Source organism: Channa argus, chromosome 22 (genome assembly GCF_033026475.1).
Source record: "Channa argus isolate prfri chromosome 22, Channa argus male v1.0, whole genome shotgun sequence".
Classification (NCBI taxonomy): Eukaryota; Metazoa; Chordata; class Actinopteri; order Anabantiformes; family Channidae; genus Channa; species Channa argus.
Genome location: NC_090218.1, coordinates 5,130,289 through 5,153,992, shown reverse-complemented (window position 1 = coordinate 5,153,992; position 23,704 = coordinate 5,130,289). Strand labels below are relative to the sequence as shown.

Here is a 23,704-nt window from a genome sequence, read left to right as displayed (position 1 = left end):
GGCTGTGTGTGATGGCCAAACGAGGCAGAAATCCCTTGCAGCTATGCAAACATGCCTGTGCTCCGTATGAAATAAACATTTTGTTATTATTACAATGAAATGTATTTATATGAGCTGATGGAACTAAATGCAGTCTTGACTCAATCTTGGCTACGTGTCAGATTTGTCTGATACCATTAAAAGCTTGACAGCGCATTGTGAGACAAATTACGTTTCCCTCAGCTTTACCCCAGAAACTTGGTGGTAATAAACAACTATACTAATCAAAACATTTTATAGAATGTAACAAATAAATCAAACATCTTTTTTGCTACACCAGTGATAGTAAGATATACACGATGAGGATGTCTAATCGGTGACATTCTGTCATAAGTTTTTTAATTAATGTGTTTTACAATCAGAGTATATTTTATAACTACTGATTTTACTGTTCATTGTTTTTGTCTTATTGTCAATGATTTATTTGGTGTTGATTTACATGGGAATATTTGCTGTTCCTGAGAGCCACACAAAGACTATACTGGACAAGCGTCTCCGTCTGCTAGCCTACTCAGTAGAGTAACAGTCTTCTCACAACTCCTGGATTTAACTGCAGTTCTGTAAATTCACTGTACCATTGATATTCAAGATAGTTTGATGGCTACCATTAAACTTTAATTACTTTTCAGTTCTTCCTTCAAAGTCCTGGTTTGAATTCTGTAAGAGATAAAGTCAGACTCGGTTAGACAAAAGAGATCAGTAGGAATTTATTATTTGCTTTAAATACATGTACAGCTCTTTTTTTTTTTTCTGCCATTGCTCCATTAATCAGTTTCTGGCGGTCATCTTACAAAGAAGTCCAAATGGAGGTCCTCCAGTACAGAAATGTTTCTGAGACAGCATGATTAAGAGTCAAGAGCATGTTGTGCTGGAGTTAGGCTGATGGCACACGTAGCATTTAGCTGAACCAATTCCAGCTTTGCATGAGGCGATTTGTAGGGTTATGTTGAACAAAGAACACAGATAGAGGCCATCTCTTGAAAACAAAAAGAGATCCAATCTGCAACTACTCCAAGATATTAAAAACAGACCAGAAGGATGAATACACTTAGAAGAATGAAAAATACACTGTTAAAGTCTTTTGCCTCTTGCTACACCACAAAATTGTTAGTGCTGGATGTAAATGCGCAAACACATTGAACCTGAACACCTCATCATGTCAGTAACAATCTTGATGTGTGAATCATAGAAATAAAATTCACAAAATAGAGTTAACATGGGAATTGAATACTGCACTGGTTGATAAATCCTTGTACATTCATCAGGGCTCTTGCATTCAGGTTTCTGCTTTCCGTTTCTCTGGCTCATGTGCTACATTTCTCCAAGTTATTCCTACTTTTTTTTTTTTATGAGAATCCCAGTCCTGTTGCATGCTATTGCCATTGTGCTGCGATGGACAACTTCACAGTAAAATGCATTTAAGTTAAGTGGTATAATAGATGTTAGGAAGCACTTTCTGTCAAAGACACATAGGTGATCAGTAAATTTAGCTGTCCCTGAAAAACAAGGGAATGCGCCGTTGTGCATGACCGCACAACACAACACGGAGCTGCTGAGGAAGCAGGCATTCAAATTGATCACAGGTTTTCGTCCAGTTCTAAATGATTCTATTTTGGATTTGGGATGGTCAACAATTTGACAGAAAAAGAATAACTCTAAAGATAACAACACAGCACGGTGTGAGCTGCACTTGGTTTCCTGCTGTCAAAATGTGGCAGCAAATCTTCTTTTCATATAAATAGTGATAAAAAAACAAACATTTTCCTCTCATTCGCATAAGAACTGTCACAAGTCTCTATAAACCTAGAAGACACATACAGCACATAGCGCATCCTGCTTACATACAAATATACATATATGCAAATACACAAAAACAATACCCTCTCTATGTGAAATAATGACATTTCTCGGTCATAATCTAAAATCATAATTTTTCTATAAAAATATATAAAAATAAAAGTCAAATCAAAAGATGTGTCATGTGATTTGGTGAGAAAAACTTCATTGCTCTTCCACTGTGTGATGTATTGACGATTCATTGAATTAAAGTCTGAACACAAGCAGTTTGTCTGTGCACTGGATTCAAACGCATGTCCAGAGGCCATAAGAAAAGCAGCCACGAGATGAGTTTAATACTGGAGTGTAAAACCGTGCACAGACATAGAGAGGAACAAGGTCCATAGCTCTCTGGCCAGCCAGCGAGGTAACATGAAAACTACACATAGATCTACACACTAAAGGATCCCAGACTGCAGGGGATGGTAAGTGCACAGTTGACCTCACCCTGATCAGTTCATGGAGACCTGCGTCACTGTGGAAGGATGGGCTGGTCTTGTCAACTTAGGCACACCTGTGTGTGTTCCTATAACAGCAATGGAAGTACAATGCAAACAGTCTACCGAAATAAAGGTTAGGGATGATTTTGTAGGCGTGTTCACTGTCCAAAATACATATTGTCAGGTCCCTGGACACGACATTTGAGAAACCTTCATTCTTATGCTGAAATCAATTATTTTTAGAAGACGCAGTACAACCTACAACTCCATTTGCTTTTTTGCTTTGCTGTCTATCTTGTCGTACTTCCATATATAGGTTTGTGATTTTTCCATCATATTCTCATCTCATGATCAGGACTAGGTTCCAGCGAGGGCTCCCTAGTGCTGATCATTGATGCTGAAGGTCCTTGGTTCACTCCAAAGGGAGAAACAGCTGGAGATCGAGCTGCCAAAGGTGAAAGAGAAGGAGAGAAGCTGGGGGACATTGCTGCTGATGAAATAGATCCTTCATGACTGATAGGAGACCTCCTGAGAGAGGCTAAGTGAGGGAATGTTCGTCCAATAACAGGGACTTTGGGGGGGACTGACATGGCCCCTGGATGAGCCACTGATGTGATGAGTGGTGGAGGGTCAATTCTAGGTTTGGGGTCCATTTTGGGCTTGGGCTGGAAGGGTTGGCGAGGGTTCTGGCTCTGCTGGGCAGTTTCATCTTTCAGCCTGGCGATCTCTGTAAAGACATTAGCCAGAGGCTGGAACTGTGGGCACCAGTTGAGCAGATAATCCCAGTTATAGCTTCCACGGAGCTCCTCGTCACTAGCAACGATTGCTGTGAGGGAACCATCCACCGTAGGTTTACCATCCTCAGGAAAGGCATAATCCTTAGGGAGAGAAATGTTGAGGCCGCGGCCTACTCCTAGGTACCCGCCTCCCTCGTCCCTATACACAGGGAGCTGGCCAGAGAGTAGGGTCCCACTAAGGCTGCCTCCCAGTTTCTTTCCTTTAAACCAGGTGCTGCCCTCCAAAGCAGCAGGTTCACAAGAGATGTCAGAGAGCTGGTCAGCATCCTGCTGAATTCCAGAGTCTGGTCCTCTGGCCGAGATGTGCTCCTGCATAGACGAAGTAATGGAGGCGACACGAGGGTATTCATTTATCATCCTGATCTCATCATCCTCTGCAGCCTCAGCTGATCCTCTACCACTGGAGTGAGAAGGATCTAAAGAGCCACCTCTAGGGTAGGGACCACCACCGGCCCCGCCCTGATCCCCTGCATAACCTGGCAAGGCCTGGTGATAGATTCTCTCTCCTCCTGGTCCGGAGTTGCAATCGTCCAGTTTCTGCAGAGCAGTTCCAGAGCCAACAGTTCTGTTTCCTGTATCCTGTGCTTTCTCTCTTCTGCGTGACTTGACTAGGAAGACCACCACAGCCATGACCACAAGCAATATGATGAAACCAAGAGACACGGCTATGATGCTAATCAACAGGACGTTGACATCAGTAGCCAGGCCAAAGTTGGTGTTTGTGACATCGATGGAGACCTGGGCTGTAGAGGTGCGAGATGTATCCAGAGGACTGTGAGCCTTCACGTCAAGAGTCATTAGTCTGGCTTCCCTCTTGGCCCTACTGGACCCACTGCTACTGCTGCTGCTTGAACTGTCCAACTTGAGGAAAATCACTCCAGTGGTTTTGTTTATTTCAAAATATGGAGAGCTTGTTGGAAAAGAATAAAGAACAATACCATCAACTCCTCCATCCTCATCATTTGCTTGGACTTGGCCAATGCTCTGGCCTTTCTTTGCACCTTCTGGGACTTCAAAGGAGATATCAGAAGATGTGAAGAGTGGGTCATACTCATCTTCACCTGTGACAAACACTTGCACAGTCACAGTTGCTGAGTGGTTACCTGAATCTACTGCGACTGCTACAAAGTTAAAGGAGTTGACTTTCTCAAAGTCAAAGAGATGTTTGCTCCGGATTTCTCCAGAGTTAATGTCCACAGTGAAGCTCTCTTTTCCCATCCCAGATCGCTCGAACATGTAGTACTTCAACTGGCCAAAAACTCCTGTGTCATGGTCTATGGCATGCAGAACAGTCACAGCTGAGTTTGCTGGTTGGTTTTCTCTGATACTAGCTGTCAGGATGTCCACAGGAAAGAATGGATGATTGTCATTTACATCTTTGACCTCAACAATGACTGGAACTAGTGCAAAGTGTCCCTGTCCATCTGTGGCCTGGATGATAACAACATGTGTGGACTGGTGCTCCCGGTCAAGTGTCCTCTGAAGCCGCAAGGCTCCGGTCCACTGGTCCATGGTAAATAAGTTCACCTCATCACCAGAGCTGATGGTATACTGGACCTCTGCATGAGGAGTGGAGTCTGGATCTGGCAAAAAGACAAGAACAAATTCCAGTAATTTAACTGAGAGACACAAGCAAAATGAGTGAAAATGAGGCATTAACTGAAGACTGTTACTCACCTGTAGCAGTCAGTCGTATGATCTCAGTCCCAGCAGCAGCACCTTCACTCAGTGACACAGTATATTCTGCTCTACTGAACACTGGAGGGTTATCATTCACATCACTAATTGTTATCACTGCAACAACACTAGAGCTCTTCTGGGGCACACCACGGTCTGAAACCACCAATGAGAGGTTGTAAAGTGGCTTGGTTTCAAAGTCAAGACCCTCAGCCAACAGCAGAGTCCCAACAGTTTGAAAGCCCCGGCCCTCTATGAAACGAACACTACTTTCGATCTGGAAAACATTGCCTTCATTTCCACTGGCAATAGCAAAGTCAAAGCCACAGTTTTCTCGAGAGAGGTCACTGTCAAAGGCCTCAAAAGTGAGAACGGTTGACCCTGGTATGGTGTCTTCAGAAACTGTAGCCCTAGAGAAGGAAGAAAACCACATGCGTAAGGAGAGTGGATGAGGTTATGTCATAGAAAATTTAGCAGGAATGGATACAGACTGACCTGTAGTCAGATTGATGGAACACCGGAGCATTGTCATTTACGTCAGAAATTTGAACCTGGACTGTCGTAAGGGAGGAGAGAGGAGGCGAACCTCCATCACGAGCTTCAATAACAATGCTGACTGACTGACTCGCAGAGTCAAACTCAGCCCTGTGGTTGATGAACAGGGTTCCTAGACATGAAAAACAGTGAGACGGACGATGAATTTGCCCTTTTTGTAGTTAAGTCTGGAAATGTATTTATTGAAATATGTACAGAGGGAGGCTAAGGATCTCTACCATTGTTGGGATCGATGTAAAAACCCTCCTGGGTTGATGACAATACTCTGTAGGTGATCTTTCCATTGTCTCCAGAATCCCTGTCTGTTGCAGTTAATGTAACAACTGTACTTCCTGGTGCTGTGTGCTCTGGCAGACTTACCTTGGATGCAAAAATTTTAAAACAACGTAAAAAAAAAAGTATTCATGTTATAAAAAAACATACAAACTGTATATTCCTCATTAATGGTTAAAATGTTCTAGAAGGAAAAACTGTTTTATATTACAATTCCTGTTTTTTCTGAACTTGCTATGGTAATGTTGCTAATATTCAGATCATTTTTCTGAAACAGAGTTATAAACATTGTACAGGCTCATCTCTGTAAACCCTCCCCTGTAATTATTACACAGCAAAACTTTAAGAGTGTAAAGTAGTCTGCTGGTCAGAAACAATTTTTGAAGTAAATTTCATTTCCAATCAAATTTCAGAATGTGGAAAGGCATAAGAAACTAAAATTATTAGAAATAAAAATCAAGTGGCTGTCTTAGACATACATGTTTTTTAACTACTTTGAATACAAAGTTATAAAAGTATCTGCATAAAATTTAACATTAGCTTGATTCATCCTACCTGGTAGAGATCATGGGTGAACACTGGTGTATTGTCATTAATATCCTCCACCAATATTGTTATGTTAGCCTCAGTTTGATGCTGGCTGTCTGTGGCTCTGACAGTAAGAGTGTACCACGTCTTCTCCTCAAAGTCCAGAGGCGCAGTGAGTGACACGCCTCCACTGTAGCGGTGAATCCCAAACTTGCCTAGAGCTGTTGGGTCTAATTGTAAGGAGTAAGAGAGGGCAGGACTGGAGTCGACGTCATTACCCGTCACAAGAGTGATTTCTGTGCCAATCAATGTATCTGACAGATAAGAAAGAAGTTGAAAAAAAACAAACATACAAAAAAAAACCGGTCAGTTACACGACCTTAGACATGAACAGGGTTCACCTGGTGACACAATTTATATGGTAAATTACATGTCTTTGCTTAAACTGAATTACACACAATACATAACTGTAAAGTATAAAACAATCCTGCAAATGTAAGGACTTACTCTCTGGGATGCGGAGTTCCTGGTGCAAAGGAATAGTGGGACTGTTGTCATTCTGGTCAATGATGATAACTGTCAATGTGGCTGAACCAGCCAGTCGTGGACTTCCTCTATCAGTTGCTGTAACCACTAGCCTGTGGGTTGGGAAAATAGTTTTTCTATAGTGCCTGAGTGCGTTTTTTGTTGTTGTTTTTATATTTGCAATACTAAATGTTTATTGTTGGTGATGACTGAGAAAATATAAACTTGATTTCTCATATTCTAACTTCGGTTACACATTCTCATACTGTATGTTACAGAAGCAACACACACACAGTTATGAAAATGTTACAATAAACAGGAGGACAATTGATTTACAGATTTCGATACTGCAGCTTTGGTACATGTGGCATGCAGATATCAGCGTGCAATGGTGCTTAGGGACTATGTCAACTTCCTCATCAACGATCTAACTGAAACTAGCTGAGTAAATGTGATTAATGATGTACTACATCAAAATGTTTTCCCCTTTATACATTTTTACATTGTGTACACAGAATGGAATCTTTCCGTACACCACCAAGCAGCAACAGTTATTATAAAATGTACACAGAGAATGTCTCTTGGCAAGGTTTTTTCAAACACAGATCTGTTCTCACTTGGTCTGGGTAAAGATTTCACGGTCCATAATGGCTGCGGTGGTGATGCTTCCTGTCACTGGGTCAATTTTGAACAGGCCACTGATGCTTGATGACTGGATGGAGTAAGTCACTTGACCATTCTGGCCAGTATCCACGTCCTCGGCTACCACCTGGGAGAAGGTGGAATAGAGGAAAATTTATTTAAAGCTCCAATAGATCAAATATCTGTATGATACTGTAATATTATGCTGTTTGTTTATCTGGGAGCACCTGTATGATTGGCATTTCATATCCCTGTGCTTCTCTCATGTAGGCCACATAGTTCTGCAGTTGGAAGCGAGGAAGGTTGTCGTTGACATCTTGCAGGATCAAGTTAACGGCCATGAAAGATGTCGAGGACACTGTTTCAGCCTTCACAACCAGTCGGAGTCTAGGGGTGTCTTCAAAGTCCAATCCCTTGGAGCTCTGGACTCGGATTTCACCTGGAGCATACACAATTGAAGAAGGATGTGACTGAGTGATCAAACTGGTATGTGTGTATACAGCTTATTAAATCCAATTCCAATTGACAAACTATCTATTGCCTAAACAATGTTTACTGTGTTTTACCTGTTGAAGAGGTAATGCTGAAAGCCTGATTTCTGTTCCCACTGAAGAGGCTGTAGCTGATGCCCTTTCGTGTGCCGTCTGGGTGTTGAGCTTGAGCCTGGGCCACTGCTGTGCCTACATTTAGAAGAAAAGCAGAGAAAATATGTCTTATTTGTGACAGCAGACAGAATGACAATGGGCAAAAAATAACTGATCAGTAAAAAGACTGTACTGATGTCCAACCTTTTGCAGCGTTCTCCTGTATGCTGACATCTCTTGCATTTCTAGAAAAGCGAATGCCATTGTACTCCACCTCCTTTACATAAATCACCACCACTCCCTGTGCAGACTGAGCTGGGCTGCCCTGGTCCATAGCCTCCACAATTAACGTCCTCTGTGCCTGGGTCAGATCTGCCAGGGGTTCAGTTGCTTGGATCTCCCCAGTCAGGGAGTTGATGCTGAAGCCCTTCACTGGCATAGCGAAACGGTAAAACACAGAACCATTGGCTCCAAAGTCATTATCCTCAGCCTTCATGGTGGCTATAACGCGCTGGGAATGGGTGCTAGAGACTTCAATGACCAGCGGATCCTGGATGAAGAAGGGAATGTTGTCGTTGACATCCAGGATGTCTACTGTCACCTAGAAGAATGAGGTAACGTGGGTTAAGTGGAAAATATACTGCTGACATAATCAGTATTAAATACAAGACTTTTTTTAACAATCACCCCACTGAACACTTTCTACTTCAACCTCATTTACCTGAGCAGAGGTGTTCCTGGGTTCAGCAGGTGAAAGGTCAACTGCAAACACATGGAAGTTGTATGACTGGACTTTTTCCCTGTCCAGAGGTGCTGATGTGGTGATATGACCAGTGTTCTCATCCACAGTGAATGCTCCATGCGCCTCACCGCTAAGGAAATACAGAACCTTCCCATTCAGGTCATCATCAGCATCTCTGGCTGACACCTGGAAAAAAAAAATTTAATTGCTGTTACTGATACATGGACGTGTTTTCTATAAAAATTACATATAATGTAGAGCGTGTCAATAAAACATTTAATAAAATCACATGTTCGCTTCTACAGTACCTCAAGAACTTGTGTGCCCTCTGCAGCGTCCTCTGACACCTCTACAGAGTAGCTACTTTTGCTGAAAACAGGGCTGTTGTCATTGACATCCAGCACTTTTATTTCCACTGTGACAGTAGTGCTGAGAGCAGGTGTGCCTTTGTCTGTGGCCACCACCTCCAGAATATATTTTTTCTTTGTCTCCCGGTCTAGGCCGCGAGACGTAGACAGGGCTCCAGTGGTTGTGTGGATTTGGAAATCTCCATCAGGGTCTCCTGCGGGATGAATGGAGTTCATGTGGCAGAAGACAAAATCAAGAGTTTTCTTTGAATTATGTGTTCAAAACATCTGTGCCAATTATGCACTTAAGTAAAAGCTTCAACATAGTCCAGACAAGTATATGAAAAGTACTATTTTTTAAATAAGACATAGGAATGTCAGGACAGAGAAGTAGACGTAGATCTCCGCTTTCATATGGGAGGAATAGTGGCCAGAAAAAAGCAATACATTTACCCAAATGCTTCACATTTCAATTATTAGCAAAAATAAAGTGTCTACTACAATATCTGTCAACAATTTACAAATGCAGAATTTGACAATTTTCTACCTGAAAAACACCAAAAATATCCATTCAATGTTTTTGAAGTATATTACTATTTTCATAGCCTGAAAAAACACTTACAGCAACTGTGGTGAACTAAATTACTTTACTCTCGTTCCAATAAAATATTTTGGACAGACACAAAATACCGTTTCTTACCAGTAATCCTGTACTCCAACTCTCCACCAGAACCTGAGTCAGGGTCTGTGGCCTTGAGAAAGCAAAGCTCTACAGGGCCCTGGTTCTCTGGCACCTCCAGTTCATACCATGGCTTGGCAAAGGCAGGAGCATTGTCGTTCACATCCTGCACCTCCACACGGATTGTTGCCTTGGCAAAGTTAGGAGGCAGCCCACCGTCTCTAGCATATACTGGTAATAAATGGAAATTGTTAGCCCGAGATTGGATCCCATATAAAACTGATGTTCTTGTGCTGCTCTGTGGAATTAGGTGAGCTTGAGGTCTTGTATAACAGATTGAATAAGTAATTGAATAATATAATCGTGAATAACAATATATCTTGTAGTACCAGTGAGTGTGTAGTGGCTCTGTATCTCTGTGTCCAGTTCCTTCGTGGTGGTGATGAAACCTGTCACAGGGTTGACGAAGAAGCCTTCCTCAGACACACTTACGTACGTTACTTGGCCATTGGAATCTGCATTGCAACCGAAATCAGAAACAAATACAAATGAAAGGCTGCAGTAAAAGAAAACGAGCTTAACCTATCGTAAAAAGGCAGCACAGAAGCCATTTGCAAATCTTGATGAAAGCTCCATAATTATACAGCTCTGGACAATGACTGAAAACAAGGATTTCCTTTAGCATGAGCTTGTGGTTTTTGGTAAAGCCATGTGGTATCCCTCCACATTTATCTCTCCATTGTTTAGTTCATTGGCCTTGTTACTTCTGGCATACTATACAGTATGTACTGTGTATTGCCTGTAGCTTAAAGTCATTGCTGCACTGAAGTTTGGGACATTTATTATTTGTATGCCCTCATGTCTCACTTTGAACTTACCTTCTACATTTATCCTTCTTGAAATGATCTATAATAATAACAAATGAAGGATTTGTACTTTTATAGGCGACCCATTATATGAAGCAAACTACAAAAACAATGTTTTTCAAAGGTTTGTCAACACAGATAAAGGGACCTTTGTCCCTATGTCCTGGTTAAGCTCTATTATGATAGTGTAGATTATTTAAAAATTAACAGATTAAACATACCTTGGTCCCTGTCAGTGGCGGTAACTGTGAACACTGATGTTCCTGGTACTTGGTTTTCCATCACCTGGGTTTCAAACTCTGCTCGCTGGAACACTGGAGCCTCATCATTCACGTCAATCACATACACACACAGAACCTGAGAGGTGGAAAGCTGAGGTGTCCCATGATCCTCCGCTACAATGGTCAGATTGAAGAGTTCATGCTCTTCCCTGTCTAAGGCTTTTAGGATGGAGAGAGAGCCTACAAGATTGGAAAAAAAACATCAGTGAGCAGTGAATAAAAACTTTCTAAAACGTTCCTGGATTACTTATTTAAAATCTCGATTTTGACCTGAATTCTTTTGGTCTTAATTGTGTGTCTAGGTTGGTTTAAGTGATTGTGTTTGTGAACAGTATTTGTATGCGTTGAGGGGCAGTAAAAACAAAAACCTTTTACTGCTTTACTTTATGAGAGTTTCCACAAAATTCGGCATTTTCTTCAATGCCAGCTATTCACTTCTGGCATTTTAACATGCATTTAAATGTACATTGAAACACATGCAGCATCCAAGCTACAACCTGGGACTTTATAATTGCCAACTCAAGGCAACCTATCACTTTCTCTAAACTGAGCTCAGTTTTTTCGTCCTTTCTCCGTACAACATTGCCTCGTCTGTTATCCTATAAATCTGTAAGGCATTAGTTGGGGTGTGGGTTTTATGTAAATTAAGTTTATACAGATAGAGACTGTGAATTGGACCTCCTCTGTTCAAACTCTGGCTTCACTTACTGATCTACTTTATATGTCTACACCCCACACCCAATATCACCCAACTGACTAAAAGGAGGGTCAGCCAAAGTGAGAGGAAATATGGAAAATGTGTGTGCAAATGTGGCTGGCATGGAGTGCCTGAGAGATGTGTGTAATTTATAAATGCCACAACATATCAAGCACATGCTTCATATATTGACAGTTCTGTGAGGCTAAATGCTGATGTTTCTGTTAACATTTGCTATTTCCCATATTTTGGCCAAAAAGCAGACAGATGGAAAACACTAACTTCATTTCCACTAAATGTCTGTCTCTGTGGCTAGTTTAGTGTTGCTGATGTAGTAATTAACCATTTAAAATATATCTTATAGCTTAAAAAATGTTTTATATGCTGTTAAAGCTACCTCAGAACATAAACACTACCTTACAAGGGGTTAATAACACCAGTAGTACAGTAAGCCATAACGTGTAAAGAACAGAACGTTAATATTGGCAGAGCACACATAACATTCATAAGCAGCAATCAGGCTAACCTTCTCCCCCCCACACACACATTAGCCAGGCAGTGGTAAATGTCTTCACAATACAATGGTAATCTGTTATAACAGCTATTATTAACCATAATCTTAACACCACACAGTATGTGAAAAAAAACAGAAGTGAAATCAAGCCCTGCTAATGCACCAAATATTTGACAATAATGAAGTAAAGTCTTTCTTCCATCTGGAAGCTGCATTAAGTGACTGTCTTTGGGTTTCTAATCCCCTCTCAGCCAAGGCTGAGCACACCCACACCACCCAGCTCGGATGACGAAGACATCACGCGTACACAAAAATAGGATATCAAAGGCAGTCCACGTCCCCAGCCCAAATAAAGATCAGTTCCCATGAACAAATTCATCAGGAAAAACGCACCAAATGATTATTCAACTGAAATGTTGCTCTAAGGCATTGAAAGATGTTCTAGTAGAAAGGATTATGAAGGCTATTAGTGTTTTAGCAGTTGAGACCCCGTAGAAGCAGCACTTCAGTGGATAATTATGATCTGGAAAGTTTTGTTCATCCAAGGTTTTTCCATAGGGGATGTTGACTATCTATCAATCATCAAATACCCCAGAAAAAAACTCAGTTACTGTACTAGTACAGCTGTGTAATGTTTTAAGATTGTAAAGACAAGAATCTATGTGGTGACTTTTAATTTAATCATCTCTTAATGGAGCATAACTTGGATATTTATGGGAAATCAACTGTCTGTTCTGTTTTAAACTTACCAGTGTTGGGGTTCAGACTGAAGCGACCAGCGCTGTTGCCTGCCTGGATTCTGTATGAAACCCGACCATTTTCTCCTTCATCTTCATCTCGAGCCATCACGTACAAAATCACAAACCTGTCATCAAAGAATACAGCTTGACAACTAATTGATAATTTTTTAACATTCAAGCTTGGTTCATGAACGTGAATACACTTGATATTTGTTGGATATTTTTCACTGTGGTCTGATTAATAAATGGTGGGAAACACATCAATGAAATGTGTGTGTGTGTGTGTGGACATGGTTCGCACCCAACAGGCTGGTCCTCCATGACGCTGACTGCAGCTGGAGACGTGAACACTGGAGCATTGTCATTTTCATCTGTCACAAAGACTCGGGCGGTCACCGAACCCCATCGCCTCTGAGAAGGATCCACTGCCTGATCTGTGGCTCGCACCACAAGGTACAGGGAGGGTGTGGACTCGCGATCTAACTTCTGTCCAAGGGTCAAGACCCCACTGGAGGGGTCAAGGGTCATGAGGTCAGGCATGTCAGGCCAGTAGTGCTCGACTGAGTAATGTAGCTTACTGTTAGGTCCACTGCCATCCTATAAAACACAATGTAGACGAATTTGTGAGTGGAAATTTTCATTCAACCAAAAAACTCACAAGCATTAAAGTTTGTTTTTGAACAGGTTTCCCACCTGATCCACAGCCTGGAAGGTATATATGGAAGCCCCTGGTTCTACATTTTCTGGGATCACAATGGTAACAGGGTCTTCTGTGAACCGGGGAGCATGGTCATTGCTGTCCTGCACATTGATGTCTAGCTGCACCATGTGACTGCTGGGAAATGCTTGGGAAAAGTCTGACACTTCGATATTTAGGGTATACTTTGACCCCTTCTCATAGTCCAGCTCACGGACAAGATACACATCTCCCTTTAAACGGTCCACCATGAAAGTCCCATCACGGTCTGTCCCCCCAACTACGAGGTAGGTCACCTGACCTTCCAAAATGGCGGATTCATGTTTTTCAGGTGAGTGAACTGAGCCAATGATAGAGCCTGGAGCAATCCCTTCTACTGTGTTCAGGGTGAGTGAGAGCACGTTGGGTTTGGGGCTGGACCTGGAAGTGCTGAGAACCTGAAGAAAAGGAAACTAGGGTCAGACAGACACAATTACTCAAGATTCATTTTAACTTCAGGTTAGTGACCTGGATCAACTTTATTGATCAATTTGAATGAAATCAATATTAACATGGGACCCGTAAACTGATCATCTTTTTCATCCATATGTATGAGTAAAAGATAAAGTTTAAAACTTGTCCATTATAAAGAAAAGAAAGGCATCCGTGCAAGTGCTGTGCTGTACTGGATGTGATTTCCTTAGGTATTCTGCAGACAATGCAGCTATACTCCTCTCACCCTAGCCAATCCCTAAACATAGCCTTGGACTGTAGTCTGTTTCTGTTTTGTCGTTATTACTATAATAACTCTCACAGGCACACTCTCATTGTGCACGAGGACATTATGCACAATCCTTACAGTAAATATCTCGACACTGCAGCATTCTGGCTTCAAGATGAGAGTCAGAGTTTGTGACCTGTGACAAAATAATGAAGGGTGTGATGGGAAGGAGATTGTAAATATTCCAGTTCAAACAATGCAGAGCACCAAGTGCAGCCTCCATATGCAGCAGCCTAGTCAGATGAGAAACAAACATGTGCCAGAGGGCTTTCGCCACTTTGAGCAACAGCCTCCGGGTTCAATATAATTCTGGGAGTGATCAAAGAACTCTGAAGACAGCAAACATAAGCAGATTTAAACAAACGCTGGTTTCATCACTAAAAAATCCATACACACCCCATCCCTTGCTTTCGTTAACAAGATCTCTTGCAATGAACTGCATCTCTCTGGCGTCTTTACCAAGCACCAATAGCAAAGATAAACCCAAAAGAAGAGGGAAGTGATGTGGATAATGTGTATCATTTACTAATTTCACATTCCAACTAAAAACATCAACCCCAGTGCATGTGAGACATGTCCTTTTTGTTTCCTCTGTGTTCTACTGTAATGACAAACCATGCAAACCACAATCTACCATGAAACAAAGTCGAGCAGGGATTTTAAAATTCAAGTGAAAATCTGCTGTATTTTTAATTGAGGTGTATGTTGTGTTTCAACTACAAATATCTCAAATACGGGATGACAAAACAACAAGTGAAGAAAGCCTTACATTTTTTGATACTCATTTCCTCAAAGACATCACAAAGTTTCAGTTTACTTCAATGTGATGGTTTACTAGACAGCGCCAGCAACTGTACTGTGCTACTACTTTTGCGCAGATTTCTTTAACTCACAAGCTAACTGCATGTGTACTGTCATGGTTGTGGTATACAACAATATCCCTGTGTCGTATTTTACCCACAGCTATTTGAAATTGTATCTCAAAATCATTATCTGGAAATGTTACCTCATGAGAGTGTTTGAATGTGTCGTTACAGTGAGCGTGTGTGTGTGTGTGTGTGTGTGAGTGTGTATCACTGCCTGCTACCGTGTAGTGGCGTATTCCCTTTCTTTCTGTGTGATTTGATGCAGCTGGCTCTCATCAAATCTCATCTGGGAGCATTTGATTCAAAGGTGCCTGTTTGCCCTCTGTCTAATCTCAGTGTCACACAGTGTCCAGGGAGCAGACGAAATCTAAGGCAAGCACTCCTGCTGTAATTAGCATCCTTTTCCTTTGTGAAATCACCTCACATAAAAACACTGAGCTCAAGACTCCACAGGCTAAGCGCACCATCACCCTTTGCTGGCTAAATGACTCGCGGCAGACCATTCTCTTTCCTGCTGTTAAATTCCTGATATTGTATGCTGATATGCAGGATTGACTCTCCTGGAGAAAGTTCAGAACAATAACTCAGTCCAGATCAGCTCCCTCCTGCAGCTTGGGGTTTCTCGCCTTGGGTTTTGGTTCCCCTACTAACCTCTGGAGCAGGAAACACACACTAGATTGGATAGATGCTTTTGTTTGTACAGGCACAGTTTCAGTTTCTCTCCTTCTCATATTTACCTCCTTTTTCAATTCCTTTGACACTTACATTACACTGTTCACTTTGTGCTCAGTTTGAGGAAATTACTCGCAGCAAGGAATGCAAAAGGACTGAGGTAATGTTTAGATGTGACAGTTTCTGGCTCAGTTGCCAAATTGGCTTTTGTTTCCAATTAGTAGATATTTCTGAGAAGCAACAAATGTATGGATGGATTCTGTTGTAGATCGAAAATGCACTAAATATGTTTACCTGTATACGAAGCTGGCAGGTGGCACTGAGGGTTGGTGTGCCGTGGTCAGCAGCAGTCACAGTGAAGGAGTACTCAGCTCGCTCCGTATATCTCAGAGGGGAAGCGGTTCTCATCTCACCACTGGTCGGGTTAAGGGAGAAGCGCTCTGCTCTAGGGCCTTCAGGGGTTGCAACAATTAGGGATAATGCTGAACATACAGTAAATTGACATAATTTAACAATTATTTGGTTATGTAAATAATGAATAACGGGTTTATATGTCGAGAGGGAACTGTAAAAGATTATTCACCTGATAAGGAGTAGTATATGGTCCCATTCTCTCCCTCATCTGGGTCTTTAGCTGTCACTGTCCATAAAACTGTCCCAGATGGTAGCCCCTCCGTCACCTACAACAGAGCAGGTCTGTTATTAATATTAAGCATTTCTGCACCATGCTATGCCTTCCCATTTGTTACCTAATATGCCATGTTTCTTTTCTATTTTATGTTTTGTCTCTGGCACTGCTACATATACATCATGGTGTCAGTTTTCAAAAATGAAAGATGGGAAAGCTCATGTAGAGAAGTCAAACTGAAACAAGAGAAACTTTTGTGTAGAATTAAACAGTATTTATCTCCTCTTTCTGCCTTCACCTGGTCTATCCAACCTTCCTTCTTTCTCACCTGAAGGAGCAGCTCCCTGTCTGGCCTGGCATGACTGAAGCTGGGAGCGTGGTCGTTTTCATCCAGCACACTGATATGAGCAGTGCCGGTGGCGCTGTGGGGAGGTGTGCCTCCGTCCTGTACGACCACAACAAGCTGGTAACTGGACTGCTGCTCTCTGTCCAAGGCGAGGCGGGTGCTGATCTCACCTTAAAAAACGGAGGAACAGGCCTTAGCTTGCATTAATTATCATGTGATGTAATTCACAGCCAGCAAATTTTACAAATGTTTTATTATTGCTGCTCCTGGAGTAACATTATTTGACCTTGACAATTAAAATACACTTCTTCAATAGAATTTAACACTGCTGGTGCTGGTTCATATCTTCACCTGTTTGTGAGTTGATCTGAAAATGTCTGTCAGTGTGCAGCAGCCTGTAGGTGAGTCGAGCATTTAGTCCTGCATCTCTGTCTGTTGCAGACACCCTGCCAAAGCCTGTCCCTGCCAAGAGGTTTTCTCTGACAGCCAGGAACACCCTCTCCTGGCTTAGTTTGGGGGAGTTGTCATTCTCGTCTGTCACCGTCACCCTGACTGTCGCACTGCCAGTTCTGCCGGTCCCTCCTGGGCCTGAGGTGGCCAGGACGGTCAACAGGTACATGTCTTTGACTTCTCGGTCCAGAGAGCTACGAACAAACAGCCAACCACTATCTGGCAAGATGCCGAAACCAGCAGCATCCCCATCAGGCCTGAGGCGATAGGAAATAGAGGAGGAGGAGGAGGAGGAGGAGGAGGAGGAGCTTCCACCATTCGAAGAAGACTCTCTGTTGAGCGCCCGCACTTGGAGGAAACGTGTGTTGAGAGGCATGTTTTCCCGTAGCTCCACGCGGTAAGTCAGGGTGTCAAAGTTGGGGCCTTGTGCATCTTGTGCTTGGATGTGGACCACAAGAGTGAAGGTGGAGCTAAGTTGAGGTGCTCCACCATCCTTGGCAACCACCTGAAGGTCATAGCGGGGGACACTGTCATATGACAGACTCCCAATCAAACGTACCTCCCCACTTCCACGGTCAACACCAAATGTCCTTTGGCCGCTGCTTCCTGCAGCCCCAGCAGACACCAGGTCAAAGCTTAACTGACCATTATGACCAGAGTCCTTGTCTGTGGCTTGAATGCGGTATATAACAGTACCCATTTTGGTGATCTCAGGTAAAAGAAGGGACTCTGATGAGGAGGGGAGGAAGGTGGGGGCATTGTCATTCACATCTGAAATAGTTATGTGCACTCGACTGGTTCCATATGCTGGAGGAGTGCCGGAACGGGCCTGGATCTCCAGGTCAAGACTAGAACTAGTCTCATGGTCCAGAGGAAGGGCTGTGCGGATGGTACCAGAAGCACTGTCAACTGTGAAGTAACCATCAGGGTCTCCAGAAGAGATGGAGTAGAAGATGTCTTTAGGAACACCTGGGTGGTAGACACAGAGAGAGATCCAAAGAGAGTAGACATGTCAGTGAGAAAAATACAAAATAATTAGGGATAAAAAATAAAAAACAAAATAAAAAACTTTATGATGTTGTGTCGTTTTTATATAAGATGACAGATCCACTTCTAGTATTCAGGAATGTGATGTGTATATTTCAGCTCATATCTCAGGCACAGTTACACAAACAGAGATAAGCATACTACACCACTGAAAACACTTCAGTCTGACTCCCACTAGAATTACAGCCCTCATACATCTATTTCTCCATCATTAGCGGTGGACAGAAAGTCTGGCCACAGTGAACACAACCCCTGGTAAAGCACAGCCTGTGATAGATGTGATTTCTTAAGGGAGTGTATGCTTATGTTTCTTATTTGTCCAACTGCTGGAGTGAGTGGTAAGGCATCAACTGCTCTCCTGCACATTAGTGCAGTACACAACTGGTCTGGTACTCGTCAGATAAAACAGATCCAAGCAAGCAAGACTGAAATGCCTAAAGGCAGAACAGACCCTTATACAGTAAAAGAGTAAAGAGAAAATATTTTACTGGGAGACACGACCTCAGGTTTACTCACCTGTCTTGGTAGCAGCACGGACCACACCTATTGCTGTCCCCCTGAGAACGTCCTCCGACACAGTGAAGAAATACTGGGCCTGTTCAAACACGGGAGATGCCACCGAGCCTCCCACCACACTCACGTTCACCCTGGCATTGACTGGCGCCGTCAGACCTCCACCATCCTCAGCTGATATCACCATGGAGATTACAGTGTTGGCTTTGCCATGTAGTGAGCGAGAGAGAGAAATCACACCTGCAGGGGTAAAAGATAAGACGAGATAGATTCCAAATGCAGCCTCAAAAGGCAGAGAGCATACAGAAAAGGGGTTTGCGATTTGAAGGTTTTCACCAAACTGTGTAACATACAAAGCTTGTAAAATCTTAACACACCTTATAATAAACAGACATGTTGAAACTACTTTATTATAAAAGGCGACTTTTGTCCCACTATACTAATATATTAGACATACCTGTGTCCTTGTTGAGGGTGAAGAAAGCGGAGCTTCCACCAGGCACTGTGCGGTAGGTCACCCTGCCATTTTCCCCGGCATCAGGGTCATTGGCTGTTACCTTGACAACAGAGGTTCCTGGGGCGCTATGGGTACTGAGACTGACTGTGTAGAGGACTGGATAGAAGGTGGGCCGATTGTCATTAATGTCCACCACTGAAACTCGTACACGAGCTACTGAGCTCAGACCACCCTGGAAATGAAACCAATGCAGTAAAAATACAGTTTTAATTAAATCTGATTAAAGATCTGTGCATTAAAGTGTAATGTCAGCAGAGTATGCAAGGTCACAAGAGCAGTGATGCTGTAATGCTGATATTATGGAAATGTACTCTCTAGCCTATTGCGATAAAGAGAGGCTAAATCATAGGAATAGATACTTTAGTTAAATCACATTATGCCTTCCTTTAAACATAGTATATCCCCAAAGACAACATTCAATTTGTTTACTATCTCTTGGTGAAAAGTGACAATCCAAGGCTTTCATTTTAGGAAACTAAGTATAGATTTATGTCTTACTGTAAAGACAGAACAGCTATAAAGGAAAAAAGAAATATGAGTTCTCTGTTGACGATCCCTGAAATATGGAGCCAATCAACCACTGTATGCATTTGTCAGCATCGGGAAGAGTTTGCACTCATTACACTGTATCTGCAGGCTTAGTTTTACGAGGCCATTAAAAACAGGGATAGCTGAGACTAAGGGAACAGACACCAGCTGGGTTGAGCTGGGAATGTGCTAAGGCTGAAAGAGAAGATGCATTGTGAGGGCTGGATGGCACATTATAAACCCGAATTCCGTTTCTACTCACCATTACTACTACTACTACTACTACTACTATCATTAATAATAATGCACGTTCTGTATAGTAATGGCTATTGGCCATGTAGCTTTTTCTTTTTGTAAGCCGAACTACAGTATATACAGATGGCTTTATAGCACCTCACGGAGAGTTTCAAAGTGGTAAATTGATATTTCGAATGTACATGGGTCTATTGGGATGATTTCAGAGCAAATAGCACATAAATGTGGTCGGGTAAGGCATCATATTTAGCTTAAGTGGTAACATATTATAATAAGAGGTAACTTTATTGGACTGCTTAATGTATCTGTGTTCCTACTTCTATACCTTTTTCCTCCCTCCACTATACCTCTGCCTGTTTTCTTCTAATTGCTTTGCCATGCTGTTGTACTTCCTCTTGACTATTTTTGAAGACAAATGCATACAGGACAGGATGCCGCCTTCTTCAAACATGTCCTAAATGTCATTCTGATCAGATCCATTTAAGATCAACTGCGTACATAAATAAACGATTGCTTATCTACTTTGGCATTTAGGTCAGATTTTTACTTCTGTTATATATAACTACATTGTTAGTTCGAAAAAGATGCAACAGTTATAAATAATGAAAATAATAAGCTGAATTAGCATCATTGTCATGTTTGAACAGTAAAATATGAATCTACCCACAAGAGCCAATAAGTTTAGCTTAGCACAAAGACTAAAAACAAAATAACGCAGCTAGATGAAGCTTTCTCATTATTCCTTTCTTAATCAATATGTACCAAATGGATCATCTTATTCTTGGGAAGAAATTGATGAACATGGACTTGATTGGATTTGATTTTAGTTTGTGCCAAAAAGGTTCTTACGCCATCTGTTGCAGTGACAGTTAAGTCAACCATGTCAAATCCCTCGTCCCGATCCAGAGCCAAGCTGGTGCACAGCTGACCTGTCTCCTTGCCTATGGTAAAGTGTGTTGGCACCGCCCCTCCTGAGCCCGAACCCAAGGTGTAGGTTATAGCTCCAAAGGAACCACGATCTTCGTCTGTGGCTGACACCTGAGGGAAAAGAGACAGGGATGAAACATAATGGATGGTCCAATGGTGCCAAACTGCCCGGGAGATGAAAAAGATTTGCAAAAGCACCACCTCAGAACACCCAGCGGGTCTTGAAATCAGTGTTAAAAATAACACGTGTCATACTTATTATAAACAAACTAAGGGCCTTTCTGTTATTACAACAATGTCCCATAGTACAGTCACCTCACCGGCCCATATATCTGCACTTGTCCAAACATCACACACCATAGCAATACTTGTTATGATTTCCAGAGTACTATAAAACGAGCATCTGTGAGAGTAATTCACATTTTAAGATCACATATAACGTCTTATATGTTTATGTGATCTTATGCAATTTGACAGGTCTTCTCTGTGGTGTGTCTTAAATATGGACAATCGAACAGGTGGTACTTTGTAACCATAAGTACAGACTAAAAAAGAGCAGCAAGGAGAGGATCGTATTGACAGAGGCTTTGAGTTTGGTTCAGAGGTCAACAGAGGCACTTTAATAAATGCCGGAAGGTCAAGTGATAAAAACGGGTTTTAAACTGACATTTAAATTGCACAGATCGACTGTCTTACTGAGAGGGTTACTTAAACACACCTTAGACAATAACTCTTACTCCATTTGCAACCAAAGACTCCAAACTGTTTACACAAAGGCATGTAAGAAATAGAGACTTGACCTTACATTCTTATTTTACTACACACATACACACAAAACAGACCCACACAAATATACATTGTATGCTCTGACGAAATCTATAAAAACACCCCCAAATCCTATAATACAGTATAGACCCTCTTGCAAAACACAAAAGGGAAATGTTCTCTGTCCTCGGGGTCCTGCTTCTGAATCAGATTTTACACTGGTCCATAACGTTGTTTAGTGGTGTTTATAGGGCTTGTTAAAAGTTGCATTTTTCTTCAGATCTTGAGGTCATGAAGGCAAGCCAGGATCCAGGAGGCCTTGGTTAACCACACTGCACAGTCTCTGACAAACACTACATGAAGCGTTGGATTTCATAATGACAAAAGACACTGACAAAGCCAATTCTACTTTGTTTAATTGAAATAATGATGATGGCTTGCTATGTGCCATAATACAAAAACACAAGTTCTGCCATTTGAGAACAAAGAATAAAGTAATGTGGAGAAGTAACAGGAAAAGTGAAGTTCAAGGAATTCTGACTGGGAAAAATTCTGTCTTCTTGACATAATCTAACTACTTGGCATAATTTGACTTTCTTCATGTTAATTCTAAATGCTGATAATATTGCATACTATCATAATGTCTTATTTTTTATCCAAGACAGATGTTGACATAATGTATTCCATCTTCTCAAAACTTTGCGAAAAGGTAAAAAATAACGTAGAACCACCATAGCAGACATCCAGCAATGGCCTTGTTTCCACCGAGACACCTTCACCATTACAATAAGTTACTGGTTGTACAGACAGAGTCAAAAACACCTTGACTCATTTACTGCCTTTAAAGTATATCAAATCACGGGTATTTGAGATCAGCTCCTTCTCCATTCTTGCAGTGTTACTGTGGATAGATAGCTGTAGTTTTTTAAGATTCAAACTGTACCTCTTTCCTTTACTTAGTGTTTACAGCTGGGGATTCTACATCATTGCTGGGACTACCAATAGACACAGTGTTGAGACTAACACTATCTTTGGGATCTAAGCTCATGTCTGGCTGTTCCTCTAGTCTTTCTGGCTGTCTGTAATGGATTAGCCACCTGTGGTGTTATGGATGACCATGTATTTGGTCATACAAGTGCACACACTCGCATATATGATGATCCCATTCTTTTCTTTAAATCTAATTAAAGAGGTTTTAACATACTTCATGATGGCCAATTTGGTCACAGGCTGACTTCATCATTTCAAAAGTCTGTAGATCACAATCGAAGACAAGGAAAAGCTTGGTCTAAGTTTGATAAGGCAGCAAAAGAGAGCTGACTTTGTTTGTAACGTTCAACCACAGGGAGTGGGTAAAGTGTGCACGAATGTAGTTGGAAGCCATTTTGAAAGGAGGCTTGGACTGAAAAGGACAAGCGTGGAGGCTGGGAACAAGAAGAAGTACATCGCATTGATTCTCCACACACTCTATAATGTAAAAGTCCTCAACGGTATGATATGGATTCTTCATGCTGGCAAAATATGCAAGACATGACATGGCGGTGCACTAGTAAAACATCTATGCAAGCAAACTTTTACTGAAACCTTGGGAGCTATAAAATAAAAGATGTAATGATTTGAAGGTTTGGTGCTGCACACACACACACACACACAGCACAGTGAATATGTGGTCCCCAACTTGAAATGCTGAAGCAAAACATGATAAAAAATACAGAGGGACAAAACAGAGACAGAGACCCAACTCCAAGGTCTCTGTCAAAACATGACAGTTTAGTCAAAGCACAACAGTTTTAGATGTGTAGCAGAAGAAAATCACATCGACCATCCTGAATAGACAGGAAATTGTAAGGATCAGCTCTGTCATCAGGGCATTTCCCCCATGTCAATCCATCTTACAGCCAAGCGCCAAAGTGTAGCTTACACTACACAGGCCAGGATGTTGGACCATACTCACAGATTCAATACCAAAAA

At 41.9% G+C, this 23,704-nt stretch overlaps 1 protein-coding gene across 1 annotated transcript in view; it reads right to left on the bottom strand.

Annotated features, from left to right (window-relative positions):
* Positions 1-731: 731 nt before the first annotated feature.
* LOC137107860 (protocadherin-16-like) overlaps positions 732-23,704 on the bottom strand; it is a 75,730-nt gene continuing 52,757 nt past the window's right edge. Inside the window, exons 5-29 of the mRNA XM_067491948.1 lie at positions 20,891-21,079; positions 19,199-19,430; positions 18,745-18,981; positions 17,083-18,150; positions 16,714-16,901; positions 16,341-16,437; positions 16,052-16,209; positions 13,456-13,896; positions 13,064-13,359; positions 12,772-12,887; positions 10,752-10,991; positions 10,054-10,179; positions 9,686-9,895; positions 8,947-9,200; positions 8,618-8,824; positions 8,101-8,497; positions 7,879-7,992; positions 7,540-7,751; positions 7,288-7,439; positions 6,653-6,783; positions 6,173-6,459; positions 5,563-5,704; positions 5,285-5,456; positions 4,790-5,199; positions 732-4,695 (exon numbers count right to left, since the gene is read on the bottom strand). Of these exons, the coding sequence (XP_067348049.1) occupies positions 2,648-4,695; positions 4,790-5,199; positions 5,285-5,456; positions 5,563-5,704; positions 6,173-6,459; positions 6,653-6,783; positions 7,288-7,439; positions 7,540-7,751; positions 7,879-7,992; positions 8,101-8,497; positions 8,618-8,824; positions 8,947-9,200; positions 9,686-9,895; positions 10,054-10,179; positions 10,752-10,991; positions 12,772-12,887; positions 13,064-13,359; positions 13,456-13,896; positions 16,052-16,209; positions 16,341-16,437; positions 16,714-16,901; positions 17,083-18,150; positions 18,745-18,981; positions 19,199-19,430; positions 20,891-21,079 (8,124 nt within the window). The 3' untranslated portion in view covers positions 732-2,647. The remainder of the gene's footprint in view (positions 4,696-4,789; positions 5,200-5,284; positions 5,457-5,562; positions 5,705-6,172; positions 6,460-6,652; positions 6,784-7,287; positions 7,440-7,539; positions 7,752-7,878; positions 7,993-8,100; positions 8,498-8,617; positions 8,825-8,946; positions 9,201-9,685; positions 9,896-10,053; positions 10,180-10,751; positions 10,992-12,771; positions 12,888-13,063; positions 13,360-13,455; positions 13,897-16,051; positions 16,210-16,340; positions 16,438-16,713; positions 16,902-17,082; positions 18,151-18,744; positions 18,982-19,198; positions 19,431-20,890; positions 21,080-23,704) is intronic.